The sequence below is a fragment of the Mus pahari genome, chromosome 18 (assembly GCF_900095145.1).
Source record: "Mus pahari chromosome 18, PAHARI_EIJ_v1.1, whole genome shotgun sequence".
NCBI lineage: Eukaryota > Metazoa > Chordata > Mammalia > Rodentia > Muridae > Mus > Mus pahari.
Window position 1 is genome coordinate 32,573,884 of NC_034607.1, and position 27,399 is coordinate 32,601,282.

The window sequence follows — 27,399 nt, forward strand, 5'->3', positions numbered from 1 at the left end:
TTGCTCGGCAATCTGGGAAGTCTTTCAAGAACCCCTCACTCCAGAACTGGGACATTTTCTTCTATTACTTTTTGACTTTTAAAATTAATTAATTAATTAATTTTTATTTAGAGACAGTTTTCTTTGTATAATAGCCCTGGTATCCTGGACCTTGCTTTGTAGGCCAGGCTGGCCTCAAACTCAGATCTGCCTACCTGCCTCCTGAGTGCTGGGATTAAAGGTGTGCTTCAACCACACCTGGCTGACTTTCCCCCCACCCCTCTATTTTAAATCTTTCTTTCCTTGAGTATCCTGTAATATTTTCCATCTGTCTGTTCTATAGTTCATGATATTCTAATGTTTATATTTATCATTTTATGTATAAGGGTGTTTTTACCTGCACTCCTATCTGTGATATCTATGCACCCCGTGCATGCAGTGCCAATGGAGGCCTGAAGAGGGCACTGGATCCCCTGTAACTGTTCTAGATCACTGTGAACCACCAACGGAGGTGTTAAGAACTGAACCTGGGTCCTCCAAGTGAAGCCAGTGCTCTTCACCACTGAGCCATGTCTCTAGCCCCCAAATACTGACATTAATTTCAACATTCAGATCCCTTTGAATTATATTTTCTAGTCATATTGAAACATGTTTCCTGTGACTGTTTTTATAGTTCAGAGACATTTCCTCAGGAAGACAATCAGGTACAGGTTCTCCTCCAGTTGTTGGTACTTGCCCTGTTTCCCTTTGTGTCCAGTCCTTACACTGGGGACACCTTTCATTCTTTGCAGCGCCTACATGATAAAGACCCAACTTTGACCCTAGTCTAGAGTTTCTTTCTCCCCGCTGCACTGACTAAGCTCTCAAGATTCAGGGTTTACACGGGACTATTCTACCATAATTGTCTTTAATGGCAAGTCTTAGAATTTGTTCCAATCTGTTTACAAAATAACAATAATCTCTCTTTCCCTTTAGATAGCTAACAAGAACCCAATTAAGCTTCCATCTTTTATTTCTCTTTATTGTTTCAGTGTTTCTGATTACATCCTTACACTTGATTTTTACTAGTGTCCTTTGTGCAAGGGTAGATTGGTAAATGTAGACTATCATGTTGAGCTGGAAGACATTACTTACTTAAGAGTTGACCATTTCATCAAACACCCCCCTTCTGTCTTTCCTAGATATTTGGATGTAGTTTCTTATATAGCATGTCCATCTAAGAACATACAGTGGCCTGGAGAGACGGCTCAGTGGTTAAGAGCATCAGCTGCTTTTCCAATGAACCAGGGTTTGATTCCCAGCACCCACATGTCAGCTCATAGCCATCTGTAACTCCTATCCCAGGTACACAACATCCTCTTCCAACTTCTCCGGCACTGGGCAAACATGTGGCACACCGGTGCACAACCGAGTCTTTGGTTAACACTCTCTTTTCTCACTCTGTCAGTCAATCCAGTCAAGAAAACCACTTAATAACATGACATGCCTACACTCTACAGGGCTACTGTAAAAAGGAAATAATTTATGAGAAGGGCTTAGCAACAGAAATTAACTTTACTTTTTTAGTCAGCATACAAAGTAATGCCTGTCGTCATAGCCAGCCTGCCTCCCCCCCCCCCTCAGTTTTAATGAGAATGGCTTGAATGTTTGACCCATGGGGAGTGGCACTATGAGGAGGCGTGGCCTTGTGCAGGCCTGTTGGAGGAGGAGTCGGTGTAGAGGTCTCAGTTGCTTAAGCTCTACCTAGTGTCACTTTCACTTCTGTTGCTGGTGGTGGATAAAGATGTAGAATCCTCTGCTCCTTCTCCAGCACCTATGTTTGCCAGCATGCCACCATGTTTCCTGCCATGACAATAATGGACTAAACCTCTGCAACTATAAGCCAGCCCCAATTAAATGGCGCTTTTTTTTTTTTTTTAAATAAAAGTTACTGTGTTATGGTGTTTCTTCACAGCAATAGAAACCTTAAGTAAGACAGGAAGGATTGGGAGCTGTGGCCTTGTTGGAGGAGGTGTCACTGCGGGTGGGCTTTGACATTCACAACTCTCACACCACTACCACTTTGTGCTCTGCCTCCTGTTCATGGATAATATCAAGCTTCAAAAACCCAGAAAGTCCCTGAGCCGCCTAGTAACATATCAAAATGGACACTTGCCGGGTCTCCCAGCATCCCTTCCCCCAGCCTGGTCCTACATAACTCAGCCATTTTGGCTCTGCTGGCCTCTTGGCCTGGGCCACCTCTCTTGGTTGGCTGCTTCCCTCTTCCTCTCCCCCAAGTCCCTCCTCTCACAGTTCGCTTTAGTCAGCTGGCCATGTTCAGCCTCGACTCTTCCCTCGGCCTGCTTCCTCCCTTATATCTACAATAAGAATCATCTCCACACTTTGGGAGTAGTCATGCTCGCCTCTTATTTTATGTTTTTATTCATCTGGTGCCAAACCACAGAATGGGCATAACTGGGGCTCCCTTCTAAGTGACTAGGTCTCTCCACCCAGGCTTCCGACCTGACTCTCCTGTAGTGTGTGGAAATGTGTCTCTGCTGGTCCCATCAGACTTGACTCTAATTCTAGAGTCCACCTCTCCACTGCTTCTTCCCCTCACTAGCTCTTAACCAAACATCTTTCCTTGCCTTCTTGGAAAGTCTCCTCTCTGTGGCCTCCTGGAGTCTGCCACATCTTCCAAGCCTCCCACCATGAGGGAATCTCCCTGCTATGTACTCTGGGGCCCGACCACATGGGCAACTCTATTTCCTAAGCCTGCAGCATCTCTGTGCCCTCATGGTCTGGAAGCTACTGGGTCCCTCCCTTAGGTGGGCTTCCTGTGGGTTCCTTCTTGTCCTTAATGGCGGTGCTGCTCTTGTCTCTCAGCTCTCTCTTAGGGCTTACTGGAACCTTCCCTATGGCATGGAGTTTGTTTCGAGACCCTTTCTTCTTTTCTCCCTAGACTCAATTTCCTCCACAGACTCAGAGATTTTTATTAGTCTTACTGCAAACAACTCTGCACCAGTACACAGCTCAATGGCAAATGCACACTTGAGTTCTGAATTCTCAGACTGTAACAACTTCTGCCACCACACAAGTAAATGCTCCCAGAGTCTCTTATCTCTAAGGTTTTCCAAGTTTCCATTCTTAAAAACCTTTTATCTCTACAATAAAATGGAAACTTAAGGATTCTCTGGAAAGTTGGTTGGATGGTGTTTTGCTGGAGCAAACACATGAAAGGACACATGATGAAGGATTCTTTGCTAACAACACACATGTATTGGTCCGCCTTATATTGCATAGTTGAGCACATTTATTGGGACTCCATAAATTGGGATCAAAATGGACCAGAAACCTTCTGGTGGTACACTGCAGTTTCCTACTGCTTCCACGGACTCGGGCTGATTGAATGCACACGCTGAGGCAAGGCCCGTGGAGGACTAGTGATGTTTGGAAGGTATAAATAGGACTCCACAGAGTGATGGAGACAAAGCTTAGCTTGCCTGTAGAGCTAGCTGTGCAATGCTTGTGGGTCTCACATCTTCGCTGATCTTTGCTTCCCTGAGAGAGGCACAGTCAAGAACTTTTCCTGGTGTCCCTCTGGGTCCCTCCTGTTGACATGTATGGAGGCAGAGGCCTGGCTGTCTGTTAGGTTGTGCCATTGTTGTTGCTATCCTGATCTACCGAACTGGACTGCTAGTGTATCAGTGAAGTGTTTGTAAGTGGACCAAGCTGTTGCTGCTAATCTGTAAACTGAACTGCAGATTTTCAGACAATACAGATGGGAGTTGCTCCAAAGAACTTTTCTAAACAGGTCCACCTCCCCTGTATCTTTTCTTTCCCACTACCTCTGGTGGGTGGTGGGCTAACAGGGAGGTTAAAGCATTTAAGAACCATCATTAAAAATGAGGTTTGAAAAACTAAAGTTATACCATGGTTTCTCTACACTTTGCTCTCAAGAAATCTTTTAAGACTATTGTGTAAACAGTCTTTATCTCAGGATTTGAAAATTCATTGGGTATATTAAAAAAATCTGTAAAATCTGTAGCAAAATTTGGCTTAAACCTTTTAACAAAAAGGCTTACAGTTAAAAACCTATTTATAGGTAATTTTAATTTGCTACAACATAACTATATATGTGATATAACTTTTGTTTAGGCTATACTGTAAATGTAACTTGGTGTCTTAGTTAGGGTTTTACTGCTGTGAACAGACACCATGACCAAGGCAAGTCTTATAAGGACAACATTTAATTGGGGCTGGCATACAAGTTCAGAGGTTCAGTCCAGTATCATCAAGGGAGAAACATGGCAGCATGCAGGCAGGCATGGTGCAGGAGGAACTGAGAGCTCTACATATTCATGTGAAGGTTGCTGGTGGAAGACTGACTTCCAGGTAGCTAGGGTGAGGGTCTTAAAGGCTATACTCACAGTGACACTTCTACTCCAACAGGGCCACAGCTTCTAATAGTGCCACTGCCTGGGCTAAGCACATACAAACCATGACACTTGGATTCAACTCTTGTTTAATCTGAGTCATATAAAGAGTTCTGATATTCTATATTGATGCACTATAAAGGGATAAAGTTCCCAGTCTCTATTAACTAAATTTATAGTTTAAAGTTTTATTTTGGTACTAAAGGATCTTCAATTAAATGTTTAACTCAAAATTTTAAGGCTTAAACTTAACAGGGATAAAGCTGTAAAATCCTAATCTCATAAAAGCCTGTAAACTATTAGATAATTAAGACATGTAAGTTAATGGTCAGTTAGCTTACTGACCTCATAAAGGATTCATGTTCTTTAATGCTATTAGAGCTATGCTTACATCCATGTGTCATGGTTTAAATATGCTTGGCCCAGGGACTGGCACCAATAGGAGGTGTGGCCCTGTTGGAGAAAGTGTGTCGCTGTTAGGATGGGCAATGAGACCCTCCACCTAAGCACGTGGGAGCCAGTCTTGGTCATGGTGTCTGTTCACAGCAATAAAACCCTAACTAAGACACCATGCTAAGTACAATTGTAATTCATTTACAATGATGAGTTTTATTTAGCCTCCTGTATGTGTTTTTAAGTTAAGCCTTGAAAAAAAGGTTACTTGTTTTAAGAAGTAACTACAAACAAGTTAAGTTTCTTTAACTCTGGTATATTTAATAGATTGTGTTCCTCACACTCTTTAGAGATCTGGTGGAGATGGCATTTAAAATGTTTAATGAAGAAGCTTCTATACTAGAGAGAAATGCCAGCTCCTAGCCACAGCAACTGTAAGGTCTCTGAAGAAGACAGATGGGGCGCCAAGGACTCCACCTGGATTGTGGAAAGGCTAAGCACTTGGGAAAACTGCCTATGCCCTGAGGGTTGACTGCCCTCCATCTTCTGCCTGGTCAGAGTGAGCTAGTTTCCCTAAATCCTCTCCTACACGAAAACCTCTCAGACACTCTGGGCCCGGAAGCCAAAGGCCAGAGCTGCTCTGTGCTGCAGCTAAAGATTTAATGCTGCCATGTTTGATAGCCAAAGAAGGACCACGGCCCCCAGCCAGGCCATTCAGGCCGTGGGAGCCTCCTGTAACTGTACTGTAGCAGTACTGGCACTGTAACTGATGGACAGGTCGTGTGGATTATACAACCTGCTGAGGTTCAGCCTCATATCTCGGAGGATGCTGGTGGTGGCTCGGTTAAACGGCAGCAGTCAAACCAGCCCCTTCCCCAAGGCTGCAGCTGCCCTGCTATTGAAATCAGGACTCGGGACTCCTTTTCCTAGAGCTACTAGGTCTCCGGGTGAAAGGGCTGACACAATTTACCTTGCTGACAGACCTCCCTCACACCGAAGGAGATAAAGTCACTAAATGAGTTTAAGAAATGTTTCAGATTTCATTCTCTCTCTGCCATTGTTAGGCCTCGAGAAGTCAGGGTTTTAACACTAATCAATGGAGTTCTGATAAGCTATTAATCCAGCCCTGGTAGTCTTCTAAGTAAAGAGAAAGAATGCTTCTCCTGCTGAGAACATCTGTCCAGTCTATACATCCAACGCTCTGGACATCATTTAAACCCACAATCCTTTTTGGGTCCGTAAGGTTTTACTAAGTCTCAGAGCAGACGCATGAGTCTACTGCTGCTTCTCTGCAGTGTAGATTCAGTACAGATTACACACGGGGCTAATGTTAATATGCCTAAAACTTTTATCTCTTTTTCTAAACTTACAAAATTCTTGTCAGGGAGTTGTAAGACTTGGACCACCTATTACAGGTCAAATGGACTCCAGATAAGTACTCTTGTCAACCAAGCCTAATTCTCCCTACCGCCTACCCTGAGGGTGGACTTCCCCTTCCCCTGGCCCTGGGACTCCTCCTCTCCCCTCAACTACCAGGACTACGGTAAGTGTCAAATGTACACCCAAGGCGGGAGTTTTACCCCAACTTTACCTTCTGTTCTTAGTTTGTACCTATGCCAGCAGACTGCCAATCAACTGCATGTATGGTCCAATGCTTCAATGGCCACTGCTGGTATTCCCTGAAACCTACATCCCAGAGGGCTCCAAAGCTGTCAGCACTTCCCTAGTCCCAGGTGGTCCCACAGAACCTGGGCAGCCAGCAAAACTGCTCTCACCCAGTCTACACTCCTGTCCCCTTCTCAGCTTTGTCCTTCTAGCTACAGGAAACATTTTCACAGCTTAGGAGGGGCTATATCCTCTTTTTATTTTATCTTTTCATTCAGATAAGCCGTAAACTCACAGCCTCATGCCTGTCTGCCTGTCTGCCTGCCGCCATGCTCCTCCCACCATGAAGCCCGTGACCTTTAACCCTCTCTAGAACTGTGAGCCTCTAAATTAAATGCTTCCTTTTATTATAAGTTGACTTGATAATGGTGTTTTGTCACAGCAATAAAAAAGTAACTAAGACTCTGTGTGTGTGTCCAGCACATTCTCTGTCTTCCCTCAGACAGCCTCTTTGCTTCACTATTCATGCACTCCATTACTGTTTTCATTTCTCATCTCCTTTAAGATGTCTTCTCTCCCAATTCTATTTCTAGCTTCGTCATCCACAAGCATGCACAGACACACACACCCATGCATGCTCACTCTATCCTTTTTTAATGTTTAATTTTTTATTTTATGTACATTGGTGTTTTACTTGCATGCATGTCTGTGTGAGGGCGACAACTCATCTGGAGCCGGATCACAGACAGCTGTAAACTTTCATGAGAGTGCTGGGAATTGAACCAGGAACTTCTGGAAAAGCAGTCAGGGGTGCTCTTAACTACTGAGCCTTCCCTCCAGCCCCTCAATATTTCTTTTACTGGTTGCTTTATTTATTTGGTCTCTAGAGAGAAGGTCTGATTACAGCCCAATTTCACCTGCTCAGCCTCCCCACAGCTGTGACTACAGGTAGGTGATACCATGCTCAGCTTCAGGCCCAAATCTTTCTGTGGCCTATTAGCTTAAAAGAACGGTACAGGGGCCAGTGAGATGCTAGATGAATAGAGGCACTTGCCACTGAGTCAGACACACACAGCTAGCACGTCCTGGGAAGTCTATTTAGATCCAATGGCAAGCCTGCAGGGCTGGTGTAATGGCCCAGCAGATGAAGGCTCTTGGGCACAGATCTGAGAACTCAGCCTAATCCCATCTATCCCACAACGTGACAGAAGAAAACCAACTTCTGGCGTTGCCCTCTGACCTCCTCCATTCGCACCTACCCACCCACAGTCCAAAATACAAAAACAAAAAAAAAGGCATTCCAATCACACAAAACATGTTTCTATGGCTTTGTTTCTGACTTGGAAGCAGATGATTTCAGCAAAACAGTAGCCTAATTAATATAACACTAGCTATCGGGTGCTTTTACTTGCATATTAGTAACCTAAGATAATCACATTTCAGAGGTAGGTCTGGTTGGGAATATTTACCAAGAATCCCTGCAATCTTCAGGGAAAGAACGTGTTGCACTGTACGATGGAGACAAAGTATGTATGAAGTCACATATACCTGAGGCAGAAGACAAAGGCTGTGTTCTAACTGGAGTCCTCTCAGAGGATATACCCCACCTGTGAAAAGTGTGGGGACAGCTTCAACCTAAAAGGAAGGGCAGCCACAGGACTGCAAAGTTCGGTAAGGATACCTGATGGAAGGCAAAAACAGTGTGCACGAGTGTGTGTGTGTGTGTGTGTATGTGTGTGTGCGTGTGTGTGTGTCCAGCCCCAACTTGCATCATTTAGTCAAGGATTCTATTCTGTGACTTAGAAGCTGGCCTGTGGACTCACCGACACAGTCGCAGCACTCGTCCCACAGGGCCCCGAGGCACAGCATGCACTCCTTACAGCAGGGGCAGTTCCCTTCGCCAGGCCGGCACTGGCAGAGCTCCTAAGAACAGGACAGACTTTAAAGCCAAACCCCAAACAACTATAACCAAAACTCTGAGCAAAAAATAACGACAGCATTTTCATTTATACAAATTCATTCCTGATATACTTTTTATTCAATAATATCATTTCCAGGACCATAACTACCATCAGTGGTTGAGAGCACTGGCTAGTCCAGAGGACCAAGATAGATCCCCAGCATCCACTCGGCAGGCAGCTCACATTCATCTGCAACTCCAGTTAAAGGGGATCTGGCATGCTTTTCTGGCCTCCACAGATAACACACTCACATGCTAATGTGTGCTCTCTCTCACACACACACTCACACAAACATACACAGACATAACACACAGTACACATACATACATACATACATACAGGTAAAATATAACCATAAACATATTTTTTTCAAAACAAAACACCAATTTTTTTTTTTTTAATTTGTTAGTTTGGATTTTACTGTAATTATATAACCCCCCTGCCCCAAGAGGCTGATCTAAGTGAATTACAATTTCAAGGCCAGTCTGGGCTACATAGCAAGACTTTGTCTAAAACAAATAGAAATACATCCAATAGCAAGGGCCAGTGATGTTGCTTTGTAAGTAAAGCACTTACCTAGCATGAGCAAGGTCTTGGGTTCACTGGCCAACACTCCAAACCCAAAATTACTATGTGAGGGCTAATGGTACAGACAACCCAATAGTGGTGTGTTTGCCCAGGTCATACAAGGTATGACATTCTATCTGTGGCCCCACATTCACATACACAATTTTATTTATTAATCTATGATACACTGAAGCAGTGTGCTTTCATAATTCTTTACAGGCACGGTAACAAGTGTTTTTCCTCTTTGCACTGAAACTCCACGACCACTCCCATTATGGGGCAGAGGCTTTATGGTGAAGAGACCCGGGCAAGGATGGTGGACAAGAAGCAGCCTCCATGTGATGCAGTGAATGAGAAAAGTCAGGATAACAGAACGGACAACTTCAAACAAAGTCGGAAAGCACCATAAATAAAGGAGAGGAGAGTGGACAGCTGAAGAGCAACTCAGAGGATGGCCTCCCGGTAAGGGAGGGACACAGAAGCCTTCAGGAGGCAAGCCAGCCGTCCTGATAAAAAGACTATGGACTCAACCCAAAGACCAACCTCCAGTTCACTCGGGGGTTTTCGTGAGACCAAGGCTCCTCTACCCAACGGGTCAGCACTCAAGAGGAGAGCTGGCCAGTCTCTCACTCGCCAAGCCTTAGGAACTCTAGCCAGAACCATCTTGAGAATGAAGACTGACTATCCCAAGGTCAGTCGAGTCAGGAAAGCAAGGGTCAACCTGCCCCAAGGGTGACCAGCAGCTACAGGAGGCTGCTGCAGATGACAAGGGCCAGCAGGCACCTGAGGAGTGCTGTGGGCAGGCCACCGCACCACTGGGGATCAGAACACCAGTCCTCCTGCTTAGAGGGTAAGGGCTTAGCTCACTGCTCTATCGTCCCATGCCTCTGATGCATGTCTAACAAAAGAATAATTTATATAATACCCTGAGAGAAAGCAGAGATCTCTGCAGGCAACCCTTAGTGCCCTAAGCCTCTTCTCCATCTCTCCCTCGCTGTGTAATGTCCTTGCTGTTGTTGACGGGCCTGACTCTGCACGGCTGCCCTGACCTTGAGGTCCTCCTTAGTCCCCTGAGAGACACGATTACAGATGTGTACCATGATGCCTTGTACTTTAAAACTGACGTCAAAAACCTCCTTAGCTTTCCCCTCTACTTTTAAAAAACATAAATGTATTTGAAAACCCTCTGCTTCTCAAACAGAAAAAATAACAGAGGTAAAATGAGACATTTCCTTTGAACTGGGTTTTTTATATATTTTACCAGCCTCACTATGAATAAACTTCAGTACTGCCTAGTCAAATGGAACACGCGATTAAACCAAACACAACATTCACACAAGTCTGAAACAGAAAGTGACTCAAAGCTTCCAATTCCTTTCTGTGGCCACATTCCCCAGTTTTGCAGTTGGTTCTGTTTACACAGGGCTGCTCTCTGTCCAGCACACCGCCTCCTACCTCTCGGCGCTCCCATCAGGGCTCCCATCACGGTGGGTGAGTCTTGTTTTTCAAATGAAGGTATAAAATCCACAGGACATTCAGTCAGTAAGTGGCTAGGATCAGACTCTGGTTTGAGTTGGACATTACTGCTTCAAGCCGTTTGGAACGAGAGACATAAAGCATAATCATGCCTAGCATTTCGATACCTGGTTGTTATTTTGTTAGAGAAAAACCAAGCAATCCTCAGATGAAGCCCTGTGAGCTGTTTAAGCTCTCACTGCTGATGCCGGAGCCGAGTCACTGCTCGTGAAGGTGTACCAGGACTGGCTGAGCACTCAGCCGAGACTCTAACGCAGTGCTCAATTCTCTCACTGCTTCAGCCGGTTACTGCTAACATCATCTGTTGTCTGACTCCTTCATGGTGCAGATGGCCCCAAATTCACAGTGACACCAGTTCTTCTGACTCTAGGCCTTAACCTCACATGTCAGAGCAAGAAACTCAATGTTTGATCCCTGTGTGAAGGATCCCAGTAGGTGTTCTTAAATTTTGATGACCACATTGTTCAGTAACTTTATAACGGAAAAAAGGAAAATTTATACTAAATGGAAAAACTAAACATTATGGGTTATCCTCATAACTTCAGAAACTAGTAGAAGGGTTTAGTGAGAATATGAGCACTTCTTAAAAAGTTTAAATGAAAGGAAGTTAAGGTGAAATTTGAGTCAATTATTTAATTTTTAAAATTAATTATGTGTCTATACATGTAAATAGGCACACATGGAATGGCGTGCATGTGCATGTCATGGGACAAGCACCATAATCAAACTCAGGTCATGTGATAGCTAACACCTTTCCTGCTAAGCTATTCTCCAGCTCAAGTCTCATCATTTAATATACACCAAGTGAGAGAGGACGGGTATGGGCAATAGACTCACAGTGCATGGTTTTATTTATAAGACATTCTGGCAAGCACAAACTGTAAAACAGAAATGGAGCCAGGCTTGAGAGCAAGTATCTTTAATCCCAGTGCTCAGGAAGGAAGACCCAGGAGGAGCAAGAATTAAAGACTGGCCTTTGTGACACAGCAAACTAAAGACCAGCCTTAAGGAAGTAATCCTTCCTTAAAAAGCAAAACAAAACAAAACGCAGAGCCAAACCGAAATTCAGGAAAAAGGGCTGGGCGGGAGAAAACCAACAGAAGATGTTTAAGAGAGAAGACTTAGTGCAAACCAAAAATCTAAATGTGTAGCACAGGTCAGAGTAAAGGAAACGAGAGATTTCTATGGTACTACAGGACCTCACTGTGCTAAGGAATACTATAGGCACTACAGGACCTCACTGTGCTAAGGAAAGCAGCAAAGTTAGTTATTGTCTCTGATGCTCTGAATGAAAATGGTCCCCACAGACTCAGCGGGAGTGGCATTATTTGAAAGACTGTTGGAGTGGGTGTGGCCTTGATGGAGGAAGTGTGTTCCTGGGGTGGGCTGTGAGGTTGGGAAGCCTATGCTAGGTCCTGTGTGGGTCAGAAGTGAGCTCGCAGCTACTGCTCCAGGCCACACCTGGCTCCCCGCTGCCATGCTCCCTGCCATGATGGTCACAGACTCACCCTCTGAAACTGTAAGCTAGCCCCAATGAAATGCTTTCTCTTAAAAGTTGTCTTGGTCATGGTGTCTCCTCACAACAATACCACACTGACTAAGATACCATGCCCAATCCCTGAGAAAAGCGAAAGCTATGTAAGGAAGAGGGTATCACTTTGGCTCTCAGTCCACCACGGGAGAGTGCATGGTGACAGGTAGCTCTGAAGCAGCAGGAGCACGCAAGCTACAACACCTTACCTTCCACATCCCAGTGGGCAAGGAACAGAGGACGGAATGGCATCCTGGCTTCCTCCTTTCATTCTATCTGGGCCCCAGGCTACTGGGTGATGTGCCACCAACTTCTGGGGTAGGTCCCTCTTCAGCTAATCCTCTCTGGGAATGCCTCAAAGATATGCTCACAGTATGTCTCCTAGTTGGTAACTCTAACTAAACCCAGCCAAGGTGACAATGACGGTAACCATCATACCACTTAAGCTGATTATCTGAGATGTTCTGTCACAGTGATGGAAAGCTAACAGACCATGGCAGACAGATGATTGATCCAAATTGTTATTGATTTATTTGTATTGTTATTTTAAATGACACGTTATTCATTCATTCATCATTCAGTGTGTGTGTGTGTGTGTGTGTGTGTGTGTGTGTGTGTGTGTATGTATGTGTGTGTGTAGGTCGGAGGACAACCTGTAGGCCTTGCTTCTCTTCTCCCCATGGGTCTCAGGTATGGAACTTGTTACCAGGCTGGGCAGCAGGTGTTTTTACCCCACCAACTACCTTACCAACTCTAAAACTTTCTATAAAAGCAGTAAAATCCAGTCAAAAGCAGCGCCCATATTACAGCTTCCCACTTCAAACAGAGTGACTGCACATATGCACCAAGACAACCATTGGCTTGTTGACGTTTAGAGCAAGATTTCTTCCCAGTCAAAGCACAAAATAAATATTTACTCAGGGACCACCCTTGTGCACAGCAGCTGGGATGACCGCACTGCCCTGACTGTCCGCTACCATCCTGGTAAAACATTTACATGACCAACAGACCATGGTCTCTGTGACGTTCCAGGAAAACGTTGTTGTTTTTAGTTATTTCATGAATGCTCTGACTAAACATAAGCAAATGCTCTCACATCCTCATAGTATGTCATTTCAGCACTTCAGATGTTGTTCAAACCAAACTAACAAAGGAAAATCTAAGTTTCCTAATGAACATCCTGTTATAAACTATGGCATTACTTATTTTGACTGCTGGGAATCCAACACAGAGCTTTTCTTTTCTTTTTTATTTTTTTATTATTTTATTAGATATTTTCTTCATTCACATTTCAAATGCTATCCTGAATGTTCCCCACACCCTCTCCCCGCCCACCCACCCCCACTTCTTGGCCCTGGCGTCCCCGTCCATGGGGCATATAAAGTTTGCAAGACCAAGGGGCCTCCCTTCCCAATGATGGCCGAGTACGCCATCCTCTGCTACACACGCAGCCAGAGACACGAGCTCTGGGGGTGCTGGTCAGTTCAGATTGTTGTTCCACCCACAGGGTTGCAGACCCCCTCAGCTCCCTGGGTACTCCCTCTAGTTCCTCCATTGGGGGTCCCGTGCTCCATCCAACAGCCGACTGTGAGCATCCACCTCTGTGCCCGCCAGGCACTGGCATTGCCTCACAAGAGGCCACCATATCAGGGTCCTCTCAGCAGAATCTCTCTGGCATATGCAATAGTGTCTGGGCTTGGTGGCTGATGATGGGATAGATTCCTGGGTGGGGTGGTGTCTGGATAGTCCATCCTTTCATCTTAGCTCCTAACTTTGTCTCTGTTACTTCTTTTATGGGCATTTTGTTCCCTATTCTAAGGAGGAATGAAGTATCCACACATTGGTCTTCNTTCTTTTTGGTTTTCTTGTGTTTTGCAAATTGTATCTTGGGTGTTCTAAGTTTCTGGGCTAATATCCACTTATCAGTGAGTGCGTATCTAGTGACCTCTTCTGTGATTGGGTTACCCCATCAAGGATGATATCCTCCAGATACATCCATTAGGTAAGTTCTCTGTCACATTACCAGACCATATCTCTGAAATAATAATAATAATAATAATAATAATAATAATAATAATAATATTGTTATTATTATTATTATTGTATGGGTATTTTGCCTGTATGTACCTCAACAAGGTAAGAGAGCATCAGGTCTCTAGAACTGGTATTACAGATGTGATCTGCCATGTGGGTGCTAGAAATCAAACCCAGCTCCTCTTGAATTAGAGAGGAAAGCTATGATGACCACCTACAATGGCAACACACCTTGTGCTCTGTAGCCCACAGCCCGCAGCCCGCAGCCCGCAGCCCGCAGCCCGCAGCCCATGGCTCTGTGATGACAGCTCAGTGGGCTGCGCAGAAGAGCCACGCTGTGGCCAGGCTTTCCCTCTGCACTGGGATCAGCTACTTGCAGACTATCTTGACGGGGTAGCTGAAGAGAGAGCTTGGCAGTTAAGGGCTCGAAATCAAGCTCTTCCAGACGACCTGGGTTTCGCTCCTAGACCTACCCGAGAGCTCACAACCATGTGTAACTCTAGTCCCAGGGCATCTGACTCCCTTCGCAGGCCTCTGTGGGCACCAGAAATGCATGTGGAGCACAGACACACATGTAGGCAAAGCCCCTATACATATAAAAGTAATTTCTTAAAAACTGAATGATTAGTCTACTAAAGGCTACAAATACAGTTAAAAGAAATGCACGAAAATCTAAAGATAAGTTATGCAGTTTCATGAATTAAAAATCAATATTGTTAAACGTCATCATTTCACAAACTGATCTACAAATTTAATATACCTCTTGTGAAAGTAGGCATGGACACCCCCAAAGCCACAGTCTTTGAAAGAATCAATTCATAAACTCGACCCCACTGGAATATGAAACTTCTGCTCTACAGAAGATACTCCGACCATAAATGGCAAACCACACTGAGAGAAAATACATGTGAACACCTACCTGATAAGGACTGCACCCAAGACGTAAGAAGAACTCAAACCCAGTAATAAAACAACTGGGTTAAAAGCCAGGCATGGTGCCACGTGCCTTAAATCCCAGCACTCAAGAGGCAGAGGAGATGGATGGCTGAGTTTAAGGTGACTTGGTTAACATAGCAAGCTTCAGTATAGCCAGACTACACAGAGAAACCTTGTTAAAAAAAAAAAAACAAAAACCCACAAGACCTAAAAAAACCAACCAAACCAAACAACTGGATTGAATAAGGAACAAAAGGTCTTAAGACAATTTCTTTCTTTTTTTTTTTTTTGACCAAATAACCTTAAGTTTTATTTAAATAACCTCCAGCGAGAACCCAGCAGACCACCAACCATCTTCTCATCCACCCCCCTCACCTCACAAGGAGGTGTGCAGACCGCCTCTCAGTGGAAGCGGGCTTGGCCTCTGCCACGGCCAGCTGTTGGAGCTGGAGGATCCACAGTGGAGCAGGGGTTCTTGATAGTCTCATCCACAGACACAATAAGGCACGCAGCCTCAGAAGCTGCTGTCAGAGCATTGATGCACACCATGGCTGGCTCCCACACAAATGCCTGGAAGTTGTCAGCGATGTTCTCATTGTTGATGTCCACCCCATACCACATACCTCCCTGTGCATGTTGAGCCTGCAGCTTGTTGAGGATGTTTGTGGCATCAAAACCAGCGTTGTCACATAGCTGTCGTGGAATAATCTCCAGGGCCTTGGCATATGCCTCAATCAACAGCTGCTGCTTCCCAGGAATGGTCCTTGAGTAATCCCTCAGGTATTTGGAAAGCTCCATCTCAATGGCTCCACCACCAGCCACCACAGAGTCATTTTTGATGGCCCTCCTGGCAATCATGATGGCATCATGTAGGGACCTCTCTGTCTCCTCCATAAACTGCTCAGTGCCACCACAGAGGATGATGGTACTTGTCTTGGCCTTAGGGCGGCCAGTGAAGAAATTGTACCTCTCTCCTCCAATTTGGGTCTCTTCAAACACCTGGCAGTGGCCCAGCACATCTGGAACCAGAGCATTCACGCTGGTCTGGATTGAGCCTCCACAAGCCATCATTGTCCTCTTCAGATCCTCCTCAAGCACTCGGCCAGCACAGAACATGTCCCTATCAGCAAAGTACTGGGTGGCCACATCCCCAATAGGGAGTTTAGGCAAGATGACTTTGGCCCCAGACTGATGGATCTTCTCTAACTTGTCATAGAGAATGTTCCACTCGGCATCAACAATTGCCTGATAATCCTCCACCGTGTGGACTCTGATTTCAGCATTAGCTTTCTCTGCTTTCAGCTCAAGCTCCACACTTAAGAGGACAATCTTAGGGTTCTGATACTTCTTGGGCTGCATTTCAAACCCAGCATAAGAGAAAGTCTTCTTGATGGCAATGCCAGCCACGAGCTGAGACGCCTCTAGGGCTCCACCCTGCACCTTCTTGATGCCAATCATTTTAAGCTGCAGCAGCTCGTCAAGCATCATCACAGCATCCACCACCATCCTGGTGAAGAAGACCTTCTGCTGGGAGATCAGCTTGGAGCTCAGGGCTGTCACTGCAGACTTCCCTAGCATCGTCCTCACAGTTGAGTTTATGAATTAATTCTTTCAAAGACTGTGGCTTTGGGGGTGTCCATGCCTACTTTCACAAGAAGCATATTAAATTTGTAGATCAGTTTGTGAAATGATGACATTTAACAATATTGATTTTTAATTCATGAAACTGCATAACTTATCTTTAGATTTTCNTGCATTTCTTTTAACTGTATTTGTAGCCTTTAGTAGACTAATCATTCAGTTTTTAAGAAATTACTTTTATATGTATAGGGGCTTTGCCTACATGTGTGTCTGTGCTCCACATGCATTTCTGGTGCCCACAGAGGCCTGCGAAGGGAGTCAGATGCCCTGGGACTAGAGTTACACATGGTTGTGAGCTCTCGGGTAGGTCTAGGAGCGAAACCCAGGTCGTCTGGAAGAGCTTGATTTCGAGCCCTTAACTGCCAAGCTCTCTCTTCAGCTACCCCGTCAAGATAGTCTGCAAGTAGCTGATCCCAGTGCAGAGGGAAAGCCTGGCCACAGCGTGGCTCTTCTGCGCAGCCCACTGAGCTGTCATCACAGAGCCACGGGCTTCTTCACAGTCACAGCTATCTCTATGATTTTGTTAACAGCCGACTGGGTGGCTGTGCAGAAAGCTCGGATGATGATCTGAGGGTGTAAACCTTCTTCCACGTAGGGCTTCACCTGCTTGAGAAACTGCAGCCAGCAGGGTCACTGAGGTGGTGCCATCACCAACCTCAGCATCCTGGGATTTGGCTATGTCCACTAAAGTCTTTGCTGCAGGATGGAGGAGTTTCAGAATTGTGTCCCCATCATTAGAAATTGTTCCTTTGCCTCGGCCATCCACAATAAGTTTGTCCATGCCATGGGGACCCAGAGTGGTCCTCACAGCCTCTGCAATCACTTGGCAGGCACTGATGTTACTCACGAGCTGAGGGATGCCCTGGCAGCTATCAGTACCCTCTTTCAACAGGATAACTGGTGTGGGCATCATCTTGGAAGTGGCTTCTGGTACCCGCAACTCATCAGTTGTCCCTTAAGATAATTTCTAAGGGAGGTATACATATGGTTACAAAAAAATGTGGAAAGATGTTCCACATCATGGTGTGTGTGTGTGTGTGTGTGTACACGTGTGAGTGTACATGCGTGTGTGTTTTCAGTGCTGGGGAACCCAGGTCCTCACATCATGCTAGACATGTGTACTTTTGCTGAGCTGTACAGCCCAGGGAGTTGCAAATGACAACAATCATGAAATTCTACCTCAAACCTATTCAAACAGTGAATACCTAAGACAGATGCTGGACAGCAGTGAGAACTCTCACTTAACACTGCTGGGAACATATAGCCACACCACCAGACACTGATCAACAATAAAAAGAACTAAGAATGGTAGCTATGATGGCTAGTCTTGGTTGTCAACTTGACTATATCTGGAATTAACTAAAACTCAAGAGGCTGGGTACACCTTTAAGGGATTTTTCTTAAATATTTTTTAGTGGGAAAATCCACTTTTGTGTGTGGGGTGGGGTGGAGTGGGCAGGAGTCATATATGTGGATGTTGTAGAAATTATTTAATCCCAACTCAGAGTTTCTTTTTTTCTTTTCTTTTTTTTTTTTTTTAAGATTTATTTTATTTATTATATGTAGGTACACTGTAGCTGTCTTCAGATACCAGAAGAGGGAATCAGGTCTTGTTACAGATGGTTGTGAGCCACCATGTGGTTGCTGGGATTTTAACTCGGGACCTCCGGAGGAGCAGTCAGTGCTGAGCCATTTCTCCAGACCCCGGAATATCCACTTTTATTTAATTCAGACCTTCTGAGGAGGGAAGATCCGCCTTTAATCTGGTCACATCTGCTGGCAGCCTGGATAACGTAAACAGGAGGAGGCTTGCTCTCCACCTGTCTCCTCTCACTGAAAAGCCACTCCTTCGCTGGCACTAGAGCTAACTTCTTCAAGATTCTGAGGCACACTAGAGACCTCATGGACTGAACAAGTCCTGGATTCTTGCACCTTTCATTGGTAGACAGCAATTATTGGACGAGCTAGACCACAGCCTATACTCCATCCTAATAAATCCGTTTTCTACAGATAAATAGATACACAGACAGACTGGCCGGCAGATAAAGAGATAGACTGATTTATTCTAGCAGTCCTATTCCTCCAGACAACTCTGACTAATACAGTAGTCATGAACAACTGTGGCAGAAACACTCCGCTGAATGAAAGAAGACACATTTATTATGATTCCAACTCTACAGCACTCTGGCAATGGTCAAAAGATAGATAATCAAAAGAAGTGGTTGTTACAAGGCTGGAGAGAGGTAGGGAGGCATGACTATACTGAGAGTACAGGGGAGATTTAAGGCAATCAAACTATCCTCAAACGAGTACCATCATAAATGCACCGTATGCATGCATCTGTTAAAACCCACAGAAAAACTATATGAACAAACGTAAACAATGTGTTTTAGTTAATAACACAGGGTATCAATATTGGTTCATCTGCAGTAAAAAGTGTACCACAATAAAGAAAGGTAATAATAGGCAGAAACTGCTGGGTGTGGTGGCACATGTCTGTAATCCCAGGTACTCAATAGGTTGAGGCAGGAGGATTCCAAGTTCAAGACCAGCATAGGTAAAATAGCAAGACTGTCTCAACAAGAAAAAAACTAGTGAAAATGAATAAAACTAGACAAAGAAATATAAGGAAACTCTGTACCCATTTTTTTCTAAAGACCAAAAACATTTCTAAAAAAATGAAGCCTACTATGTTAAATTAATTCCTAGAAAGTTTTATTACAGAAATTAACAAGATGATCCAAAAATTTATATGCAAATGCAAGGGATCCAGAACCAGGAACAAAGTCTTAAAAAGAGCAAAATTAGACTATACTACAAAGCTCTAGCAATCAAGGTAATGTACATGCTCAAAATAGATTCCCCTTCAAAGGACTCACAAGATATCCAAGTGTCTAGGCTCAACTGTTTACATTTCAAAATGTCAGGGCAAGGATGCTGTGGTGGACAGAACAAAATAGCCCCTACAGGACGGACATTTGCATGCTTGGTTCCCAATTGGAGTACTTAGAATTACTAGGTATGCTACTATTGGAGGAGGCATGACACTGGGGTTGGAGGTTTCAAAAGCCCATGGTAGGCCCAGCTGCACTCTTCCTCTCTGCCTGCTGCTGCCTGTGGACTAGGATGGAAAGCTCTCAGCTTCTGCTCCAGCACCATGCCTGCCTGCATGCCTGCTGCCTTGTTCCCAGCCACAATGGCCATGGACTCACCCTTCATCGTGTCAGCAAGTCCCAAATAAGTGCTTTCTAAAAGTTGCCTCCCTCTCTCCTTCTCCCTCTCTCTCTTCAAGACAGGGTTTCTCTGTGTAGCCCTGGCTGTCCTGGAACTCACTTTGTAGACCAGGCTGGTCTCGATCTCTGAAATCCGCCTGCCTCTGCCTCTGCCTCCCGAGTGCTGGGATTAAAGGCATGTGCCACCACGCCCAGCTAAAAGTTGCCTTTCTCATGGTGTCTTTTCACAGCAACAGAACACTAAGACAGATGTTATACTAAAAGTTCTGAAAATAACGAAACAGTTACTCATAGGGAATAAGAAAGAAACTGGCATCAAACTTCTATGTGTGGTGCGTTTCTCATAGATAATACTGACATGGCTTTAAAACTTAAATTCTATATCCAGACAATCTATCATCCAGGCATACAATCAGAAAAAGTCCACTTTCAGGAATATAGGACCCAGAAAGTTACCTCCCATGGTCAATCTGAGGATTCAAAGGCACATTACAAAAATGAGGGAATACATTTCTTTAAATGATCTAAGAAATAGTGACTAGCTCAGGGATGCTTCTGTTTTTCAGTTCTGGGAACTGAGTCTGGAATCTTGGTTTCTTAAATAATAATAATAATAAAAACAAACCACAGAAGTATTGTAAGAATGTGCTTTTGTGTTAACCCCAGGTATGGGGCTGCCTGGATGCCTGTAGCAGCTGATCATGGTTTGCCTCCTGCCCCAGCAGAAACAGGTTCCAACTCTGACATTGCTTGAGCTCTAAGAGGTGAGGAGGGTATTGGTTATTTAGGAAGGTTGTTTGTGGTTTGTTCGTAGCTGCGGTCACAAAAACAAAGAAATTAAGAATCAAGGATCTCAAGCAGGGTGTGGTGGCGCACGCCTTTAATCCCAGCACTGGGGAGATAGAGGCAGGCGGATTTCTGAGTTCGAGGCCAGCCTGGTCTACAAAGTGAGTTCCAGGACAGCCAGGACTACACAGAGAAACCCTGTCTCAAAAAACCAAAAAAAAAAAAAAAAAAAAAAAAAAGAATCAGGGATCTCTTTCTCCTGTCTTTGTTTCTCTCCTGTCTAGTGTTTGGAAGTGAAACTGGGGTGGTAGGGTAGGGGTGGGGTGGAAAAATGAAGAATCCCCAAAGGGGGACTATAAGTGGTGCCCAACCTGGGGGCCTAGTAAGGAAAACACAGGAAATTTGATTTCAACTGCTACTGAGGAAACTGTAGGGAACAGAGGAAAGGGCTTTCCAGAATTCCCAACAATGTCACCACAACTTCCTTTAGTGGCTTTCAGCTATATCAACTAAGTAAAAAGCTGTCGTCAAATATTTCGTTCTTTCACATTCATTCATTCATTCATTCACTCATGGTTTTTCAGGGCAGGGTTTCTCTGTGTAGCTTCGGCTGTCCTGGAACTCACTCTGTAGACCAGTGATTTGCCTGCCACTGTCTCCCAAGTGCTGGGATTAAAGGAATGTACCATCACCATCTGACTCTCATTTTCATTTTTTATAGCCAAGGTTAGCTTCCAACTTGCTCTAGGATCATGTGGCCCTATCATTGATGGCTACAGTTAATGTCAAAGAAAGCAGAGAAAATAGGTTTTCTTGCTATATAAACACTGTAGTCAGTACTATAGTGTATTATAATATATTTTATTATACAGGATCTTACTGTGTGGTTTTGACTAACCTGGAACTCACTATGTATGCCAGAGTAACCTGAAAGCTGTAGAACAAAAAGAAGAAATCACACCCAAAAGGAGTAGAAAATAGTCAATCTCAGGGCTAAAATCAATCAAATAAAAACAAAAACCAAAGAATCAATGGAACAAAGGTTTGTTGTTGTTATTGTTTTTGTTGTTATTTGAGAAAATCAGTGAGATTGACAAACCTTTATCTAAATTAGCTAAAAGGCAGAAAGACAGTACCTGAACTGACAAAATTAGAAATGAAAAGGGAGACACAACAACAGACACCGAGGAAACCCACAGACGTAAAAAGTAAACTCATACTCCACCAAATCAGAAAATCTAAAAAAAATGGGTAATTTTCTTGATAGGTACTACTTATCAAAGTTAAATCAAGATCAGATAAACAATTTAAACAGGCCTATAATCCCTAGTGAAGTACAGGCAGTCATTGAAAGTCTCTCAACAACAACAATAATAACAACAACAACAGAAGCCCGGGGCATGAAGGTTTTAGCACAGAATTCTACCAGACTTTCAAAGAACTAATGCCAATACCCCTCAAACTATTCCACAAAATACAAGAATTTGGAAAAAAAATCTAGATGTCCCTCAATAGATGAATGGATAAAGAAAATGTGATACATTAATACAATGAAGTATTATTTAACTGGTTAAAAAAAAAAAAAAGAAATTCAAAAAATAAAAAAATTTAAATAAAAAAAGCTGGGCAGTGGTGGCGCACGCCTTTAATCCCAGCACTTGGGAGGCAGAGGCAGGCGGACTTCAGAGTTTGAGGCCAGCCTGGTCTACAGTGTGAGTTCCAGGACAGCCAGGGCTACACAGAGAAACCCTGTCTCGAAAAACAAAACAAAACAAAAACAAACAAACAAACAAAATAAAATTCACAGGTAATTGGAACTAGAAAATATCATCCTGAGTGAAGTAACCTAAACATACAATCAGTGCCTGGCTCAGCCATCAACAGAGTAGTTTCTTCCCACAACAGACAAGAACAGAGACGCACAGCCAATGTGCAGAGTGAGAGACCTCAGACCACTCGGCCCTAACTGAGTGACTCCATCAGATCCCTCCCTCAGGGCTCAGGGGACCCTATGGAAGGCGAAGCAGACAGAGTCTAAGAGTCAGAGGGGATGGAGGACACCAAGGAAACAAGGTCCCCTAAGTTAACACACACACACACACACACACACAGAGAGGCATGATAAAGTTAAAATTAATAAGATTTCTTTAGTTAAATGTTTGATTTGAAAGGCAAGTAAAGGTTCTACAGGGTATGTGATTCATGTAACTAGAATTCAAATTACTAATGAAAAGGAGGAAAATATCAGGAATAGGCACAAAAAAAATCCTTGATCTATAAAATTACTTATGATTAGTCTCAAGTGGGAATTACAGCCAAAGTTGGTAGACTCACTCTACGTGGAAAGCTAACAGAGGCTGTGTGTCTCTCTTTGTAAATGTGTAATCCGAAAGCCTCAAAACCCTAAACCTTCCTGAGCATGAACATGACATCACAAGTGGAAAATTCCACATCTGACAGACGATGAGGAGTTGGAGTCAAAACAGCATGCTAAAAATACTGCATAAGGTCACTCTCAGGCAAAGCAAAGCACATGTCAAACAAATAGGTTTATCCTTTAGGCTGAGTCTCACAACCAAGGTAATTTCATATGTGTGTGTGTAATGTATATTTGTCTTATACATACATACATACATACATACATACATATTGGCATGTATATTTATGCACTTCTAAAAATTTCAAAATGTGAAACACTTTGGCCATAAACTTTTCACACATATTCAGCCTGTTTGCATAGCTAATACATTTCATGGGCCATGGTCAGCACCTAGAATGGAGGCCACAAAAGACATGAACCCTCAAAGGGAGGAAAGACTGCTGGAGGGATGGGGAGAGAGAAGCTACATAATTTATCTGTCACTGTCACAACATCGTGAACAGTAACCAGGATGCTGAGTGAAAGAGTCATGGGCTTAGCAGCCAGAAACCAGGTCAGAACAGGTCAAACCCACAACCATTTCCCAGCTATAGGAACGTCACTTTTCATTTTTTTACAAATGACTGTCACTTTTCATCTCAGCAAAATGACAGGTAATTACATTGATGCCTTGATTCCATTGGAAAGGATACTTTTTTACATACTTGGAAGAAGAGTCTATAGTTCTGGCCAGCAATCTGCCTGCCACCCGAGGGAGCCTGAACTGGAACCACCCAGCCACACTGCCTCCCAGACTTGAGTCCCTCAGAAGCTTCATGAGATAATGCATTTTTGCCTGTAGTTGCTAGGTTTTGATATAATCTGTTACACAGCAACCGGAAAATAATACGTTATATGTAATAATCTATCTATTAACTGACAGGCTAAAAGTCTTCTAAATATAGTTATTAAGACTCTGCCATCTAAGCTAGATTATAGACACTAGCATGCTCATCACCCATAAGAGCATGCTTATACAGCAGACTAGCATACTGCAGATTGAACTTCTCGAACCAATTTTGGTCAGATGGAAGATGGCCATAAAGATAAAAAACAAAGTTCAGTACCTCCGACCCTTGCCACTGCTCAGACGTTGTGTGTACCCCTATAGGTGCACAGTATGTTTCCCTAGTAACAAAGGGACCTTGAATCCTACCTGGATGAGGCATTTGCTCACATCACTGGCACAGAGTGCTTTGTTACAGCTCTGGGACTCGGGGAGACACAGCAGGAACATCAGCGAGGCTAGAGCTAGCACAACATAGTGTGACTTCATGATTCTTCAGAGAAGTCACTCGGTAGCTTCCAAGAAGCTAGAAACAAAGCAAACGGAAACTTTAATTCAAAGGCAAGTGGTAGGTTACAACCTAAGACGGAAACAAACAAAACACACAGAATATAAGTCAAGAGTTACTTGCTTGTGTCAACACCTCCCCGCCCCCAGGGATCATTTGAGGAACATTCTCAAAGATCACTTAAACATTCAAACATTCAGGCTTGGGTGGCCATCTTTAAAGAATGAACCTCGAATACTCCTCAGACATTGGGGATGAGTAAAATCCTAGTTAACACTGCTGAGGCCCCAGCCATCTGGAAGGATCCAACTGTACTGCCACAATTCTATTTAAAATCAATTTATGTAAGAACTAATAATACTGCCAGGTGTGGTGGTGCAGGCCTTTAAATTCCAGCACTCTGGAGGCAGGGACTCAGGAGGCATGTTCAAGGCCAGCTACAGCTAACTAGTGAAACCCTGTCTCAAAAAAATTATTTACACACACACACACACACACACACACACACACACACACACACGGGCTGGAGAGATGGTTTAGTGGTTAGGAGTATGTACTGCAGTATCAGAAGACTTGAGTTTGGTTCCCAGCACCTATCTGGGACAGCTCACAATCACCTGTAACTTTAGCTTCAGGGGGGAGCTGAATCCTATGACTTCCTGGGGCACCTGAACACTGAACACACGCTCACATGCACATAATTAAAAACAATAAAAGTACATCTTTAAAGATATTACTTCTGTATTACATTAAAGCACCCCTTAAGTTCTCTGTGTATGTGCTCACACGTGCAGCTGGAGGTGAACTCCAGGGTGTCTTGCGTGTGAGGCAAGGTTTCTACCATGAACTATACCTTCAGCTCCAATTTTAAAAATCTGAGTATCAAAGCCAAACTGTAAAGGAAAATTATTCTGGTGATTATCAAATTTTGTTAGTAAAGTACTTTGGAGAAAGGCACAGGAACCACAATCATTTGAATAAATGCACCAGTAATAAAAGTCAGCAAATGAACTGCATTAAGAAGTGTAGGTAAGGGGCTGATGAGACCACTCAGCGGTTAAGAGCGCCGACTGCTCTTCCAAAGGTCCTGAGTTCAAATCCCAGCAACCACATGGTGGCTCACAACTATCCATAACGAAATCTGATGCCCTCTTCTGGAGTGTACAGCTATAGTGTACTTACATATAATAAATAAATAAATATTAAAAAAATAAAATAAATAAAATAATTTAAAAAAAAAGAAGTGTAGGTAAATGTGAAGATATTCTTTCTGTTAGTACGGTAGATTCTTTTGTTATTAAGAAGGTATCATAGTACAGAAAGAAGACAGAGGGGCACCAGCACAAATTCTCCCAGGGGTTATAATTTGGGGCTGGCAAGATAGCTAGGTGGCTAACAACACTTGCCTGACAAGCCTGAAAGCCTAAGTTGTTCTACTCCTCAAACTCAAAAGGAAGAGAACTGCTTCCCTCCAAGGATGTCCTTTGGCATACACACCATAGCGCAGGCGCACAGGTACGCTCGTGCGTGCATAAACACGCGCGTGCACCCACTAAAGATGTAAAGATATAATTTCTTAAGGCTAAAACACAAATTCCCAACCAAAATCAATTAAATAATAGCTGGGCCTGATGAGACACGCCTGTGATCCTAGCATTTGGCAAGCATGGCGGGAGGATAATGAACTGCAGGCCAGCTTTACTTCCAAGTTAGATAAATTAACGATAAAAAGAGGGGGGTAGAGAGATGCCTCGATGTTTTAAGAGCACTTGCTGCTCTGGTAGAGGACCCGAGTTCAATTCCCAGCACCCACATTGGCAGGGCACAAGGGTCTGCAAGTTCAGCTCTGGGGCATCCAATGCCCTCTTCTGGCCCCTAGCAGCACCAGGACGAAAGTGTGCACACGCATACAGACGCATGCATTTTTTTTTTTTTTAAAGGAATCAAAATAAATCCCCTCAAAACAATAAAATGCAATTCTGACGTAGGGCGGGTGAGAAAGTGGACCCTGTTGGTTACAAAACTATGAGATGGCGCTTACACCACGGGCTCTGCATGGGGTATGACTCCGTTCTGAAACAGAAAGTCCAGAGCTCCTGACCGCCGGCGGGAGACCGTTAGTAATCCCATTTTCTCGCCCGCTCCCCGCGGACCCAGCCGGCTCCCTGGGCATCCTGCCCAACAGCCGGTGCGCCCCCTCCGCCGCCGCCAGCCGCGGGGACCCACAGACACCCCCGGCTGCCCGGAGCGTCTTCCCGCCGTCCTCCGGGGATCCAGGTGACCGCGGGGAGGAGCGCGACGCCCCACACCAGCGCCCGGAGGTTCCGAAGGCGGTGGCACCGCGGCCCTTTGTCCCCGCCGTTCGGGCCTCTCGGCGTCCGCATCCCCGCCGAGCGCCGCGGCCTGGCCTCCTAGCCGCCGCCCGCCTGCGCGCCCGCGCGCCCGCGCGCCCGCGCGCCCCGCGCTCGCTCACCGTGGCCCCGGCCTCCTCCCGGCGGCCGAGCCTCCAAGCAGCTCCCGCGAACCCCGGCGACGCGGACACACAGGCCCGCGCTGTCCCCGGCCGCTCCCAGGCCCGCGCCGGGCAGCAGGCCACGCCCCCTGGAGCCCGGGCTGGGCACGCCCTCGGCCACGCCCCCAGGTGTGTGCGCTCCGGCCTCTCCCGGAGCCGGACCCCGCCCACCGGCCGTCTGGTCTGCTGCCACCTGTTGGGCGGCTTACCTCTGCCGCCAGCCGCTGTGCCCTGCGGTTCAGCAGCCCTGCCACAGCGCTGATTTTTCCTCCTTACTGGATATAAGAATGAGGCACAGGGCGGATGAATAGAACAGGACTGATACTCCACATGCGAGGCAGGGTTCATTTTAAATACGTGTTTAAACACCTAGGGATCACTGGATACGGATCTGTCCCACACTTCGGTCACTAATTCATAAAAGTGTCAATCCTGGCACTGCCACAAAGGAGAGAAGGCAGCAGTGAATCCTGCTCAGGAATGTCATTTGGATGGGAGGGAGACCAACTGGAAGAGGCCTCATTTGGAACAGGAGGTCAGGTCAGTGTTGGCTTGA

At 44.8% G+C, this 27,399-nt stretch overlaps 2 protein-coding genes across 3 annotated transcripts in view; both read right to left on the minus strand.

Moving 5' to 3' along the window:
- Twsg1 (twisted gastrulation BMP signaling modulator 1) overlaps positions 1 to 26,915 on the minus strand; it is a 37,268-nt gene extending 10,353 nt beyond the window's left edge. The window contains exons 1-3 of one of the 2 annotated variants that reach the window (XM_029531487.1): positions 26,373 to 26,640; positions 24,193 to 24,349; positions 8,216 to 8,315 (exon numbers count right to left, since the gene is read on the minus strand). In XM_029531487.1, the coding sequence (XP_029387347.1) occupies positions 8,216 to 8,315; positions 24,193 to 24,312 (220 nt within the window). In that variant the 5' untranslated portion in view covers positions 24,313 to 24,349; positions 26,373 to 26,640. Of the gene's footprint in view, positions 1 to 8,215; positions 8,316 to 24,192; positions 24,350 to 26,372; positions 26,641 to 26,804 lie in introns of those variants that run through there. The other variant, XM_021217751.1, reaches the window with a different exon arrangement.
- Positions 15,261 to 17,546, minus strand: LOC110335554 (T-complex protein 1 subunit eta-like). The gene is given in 3 exon segments (XM_021217750.2): positions 15,261 to 16,565; positions 17,085 to 17,214; positions 17,216 to 17,546. Coding segments are annotated over 3 exon segments (1,632 nt in total). The 5' UTR covers positions 17,512 to 17,546; the 3' UTR covers positions 15,261 to 15,359.
- Positions 26,916 to 27,399: the final 484 nt, after the last annotated feature.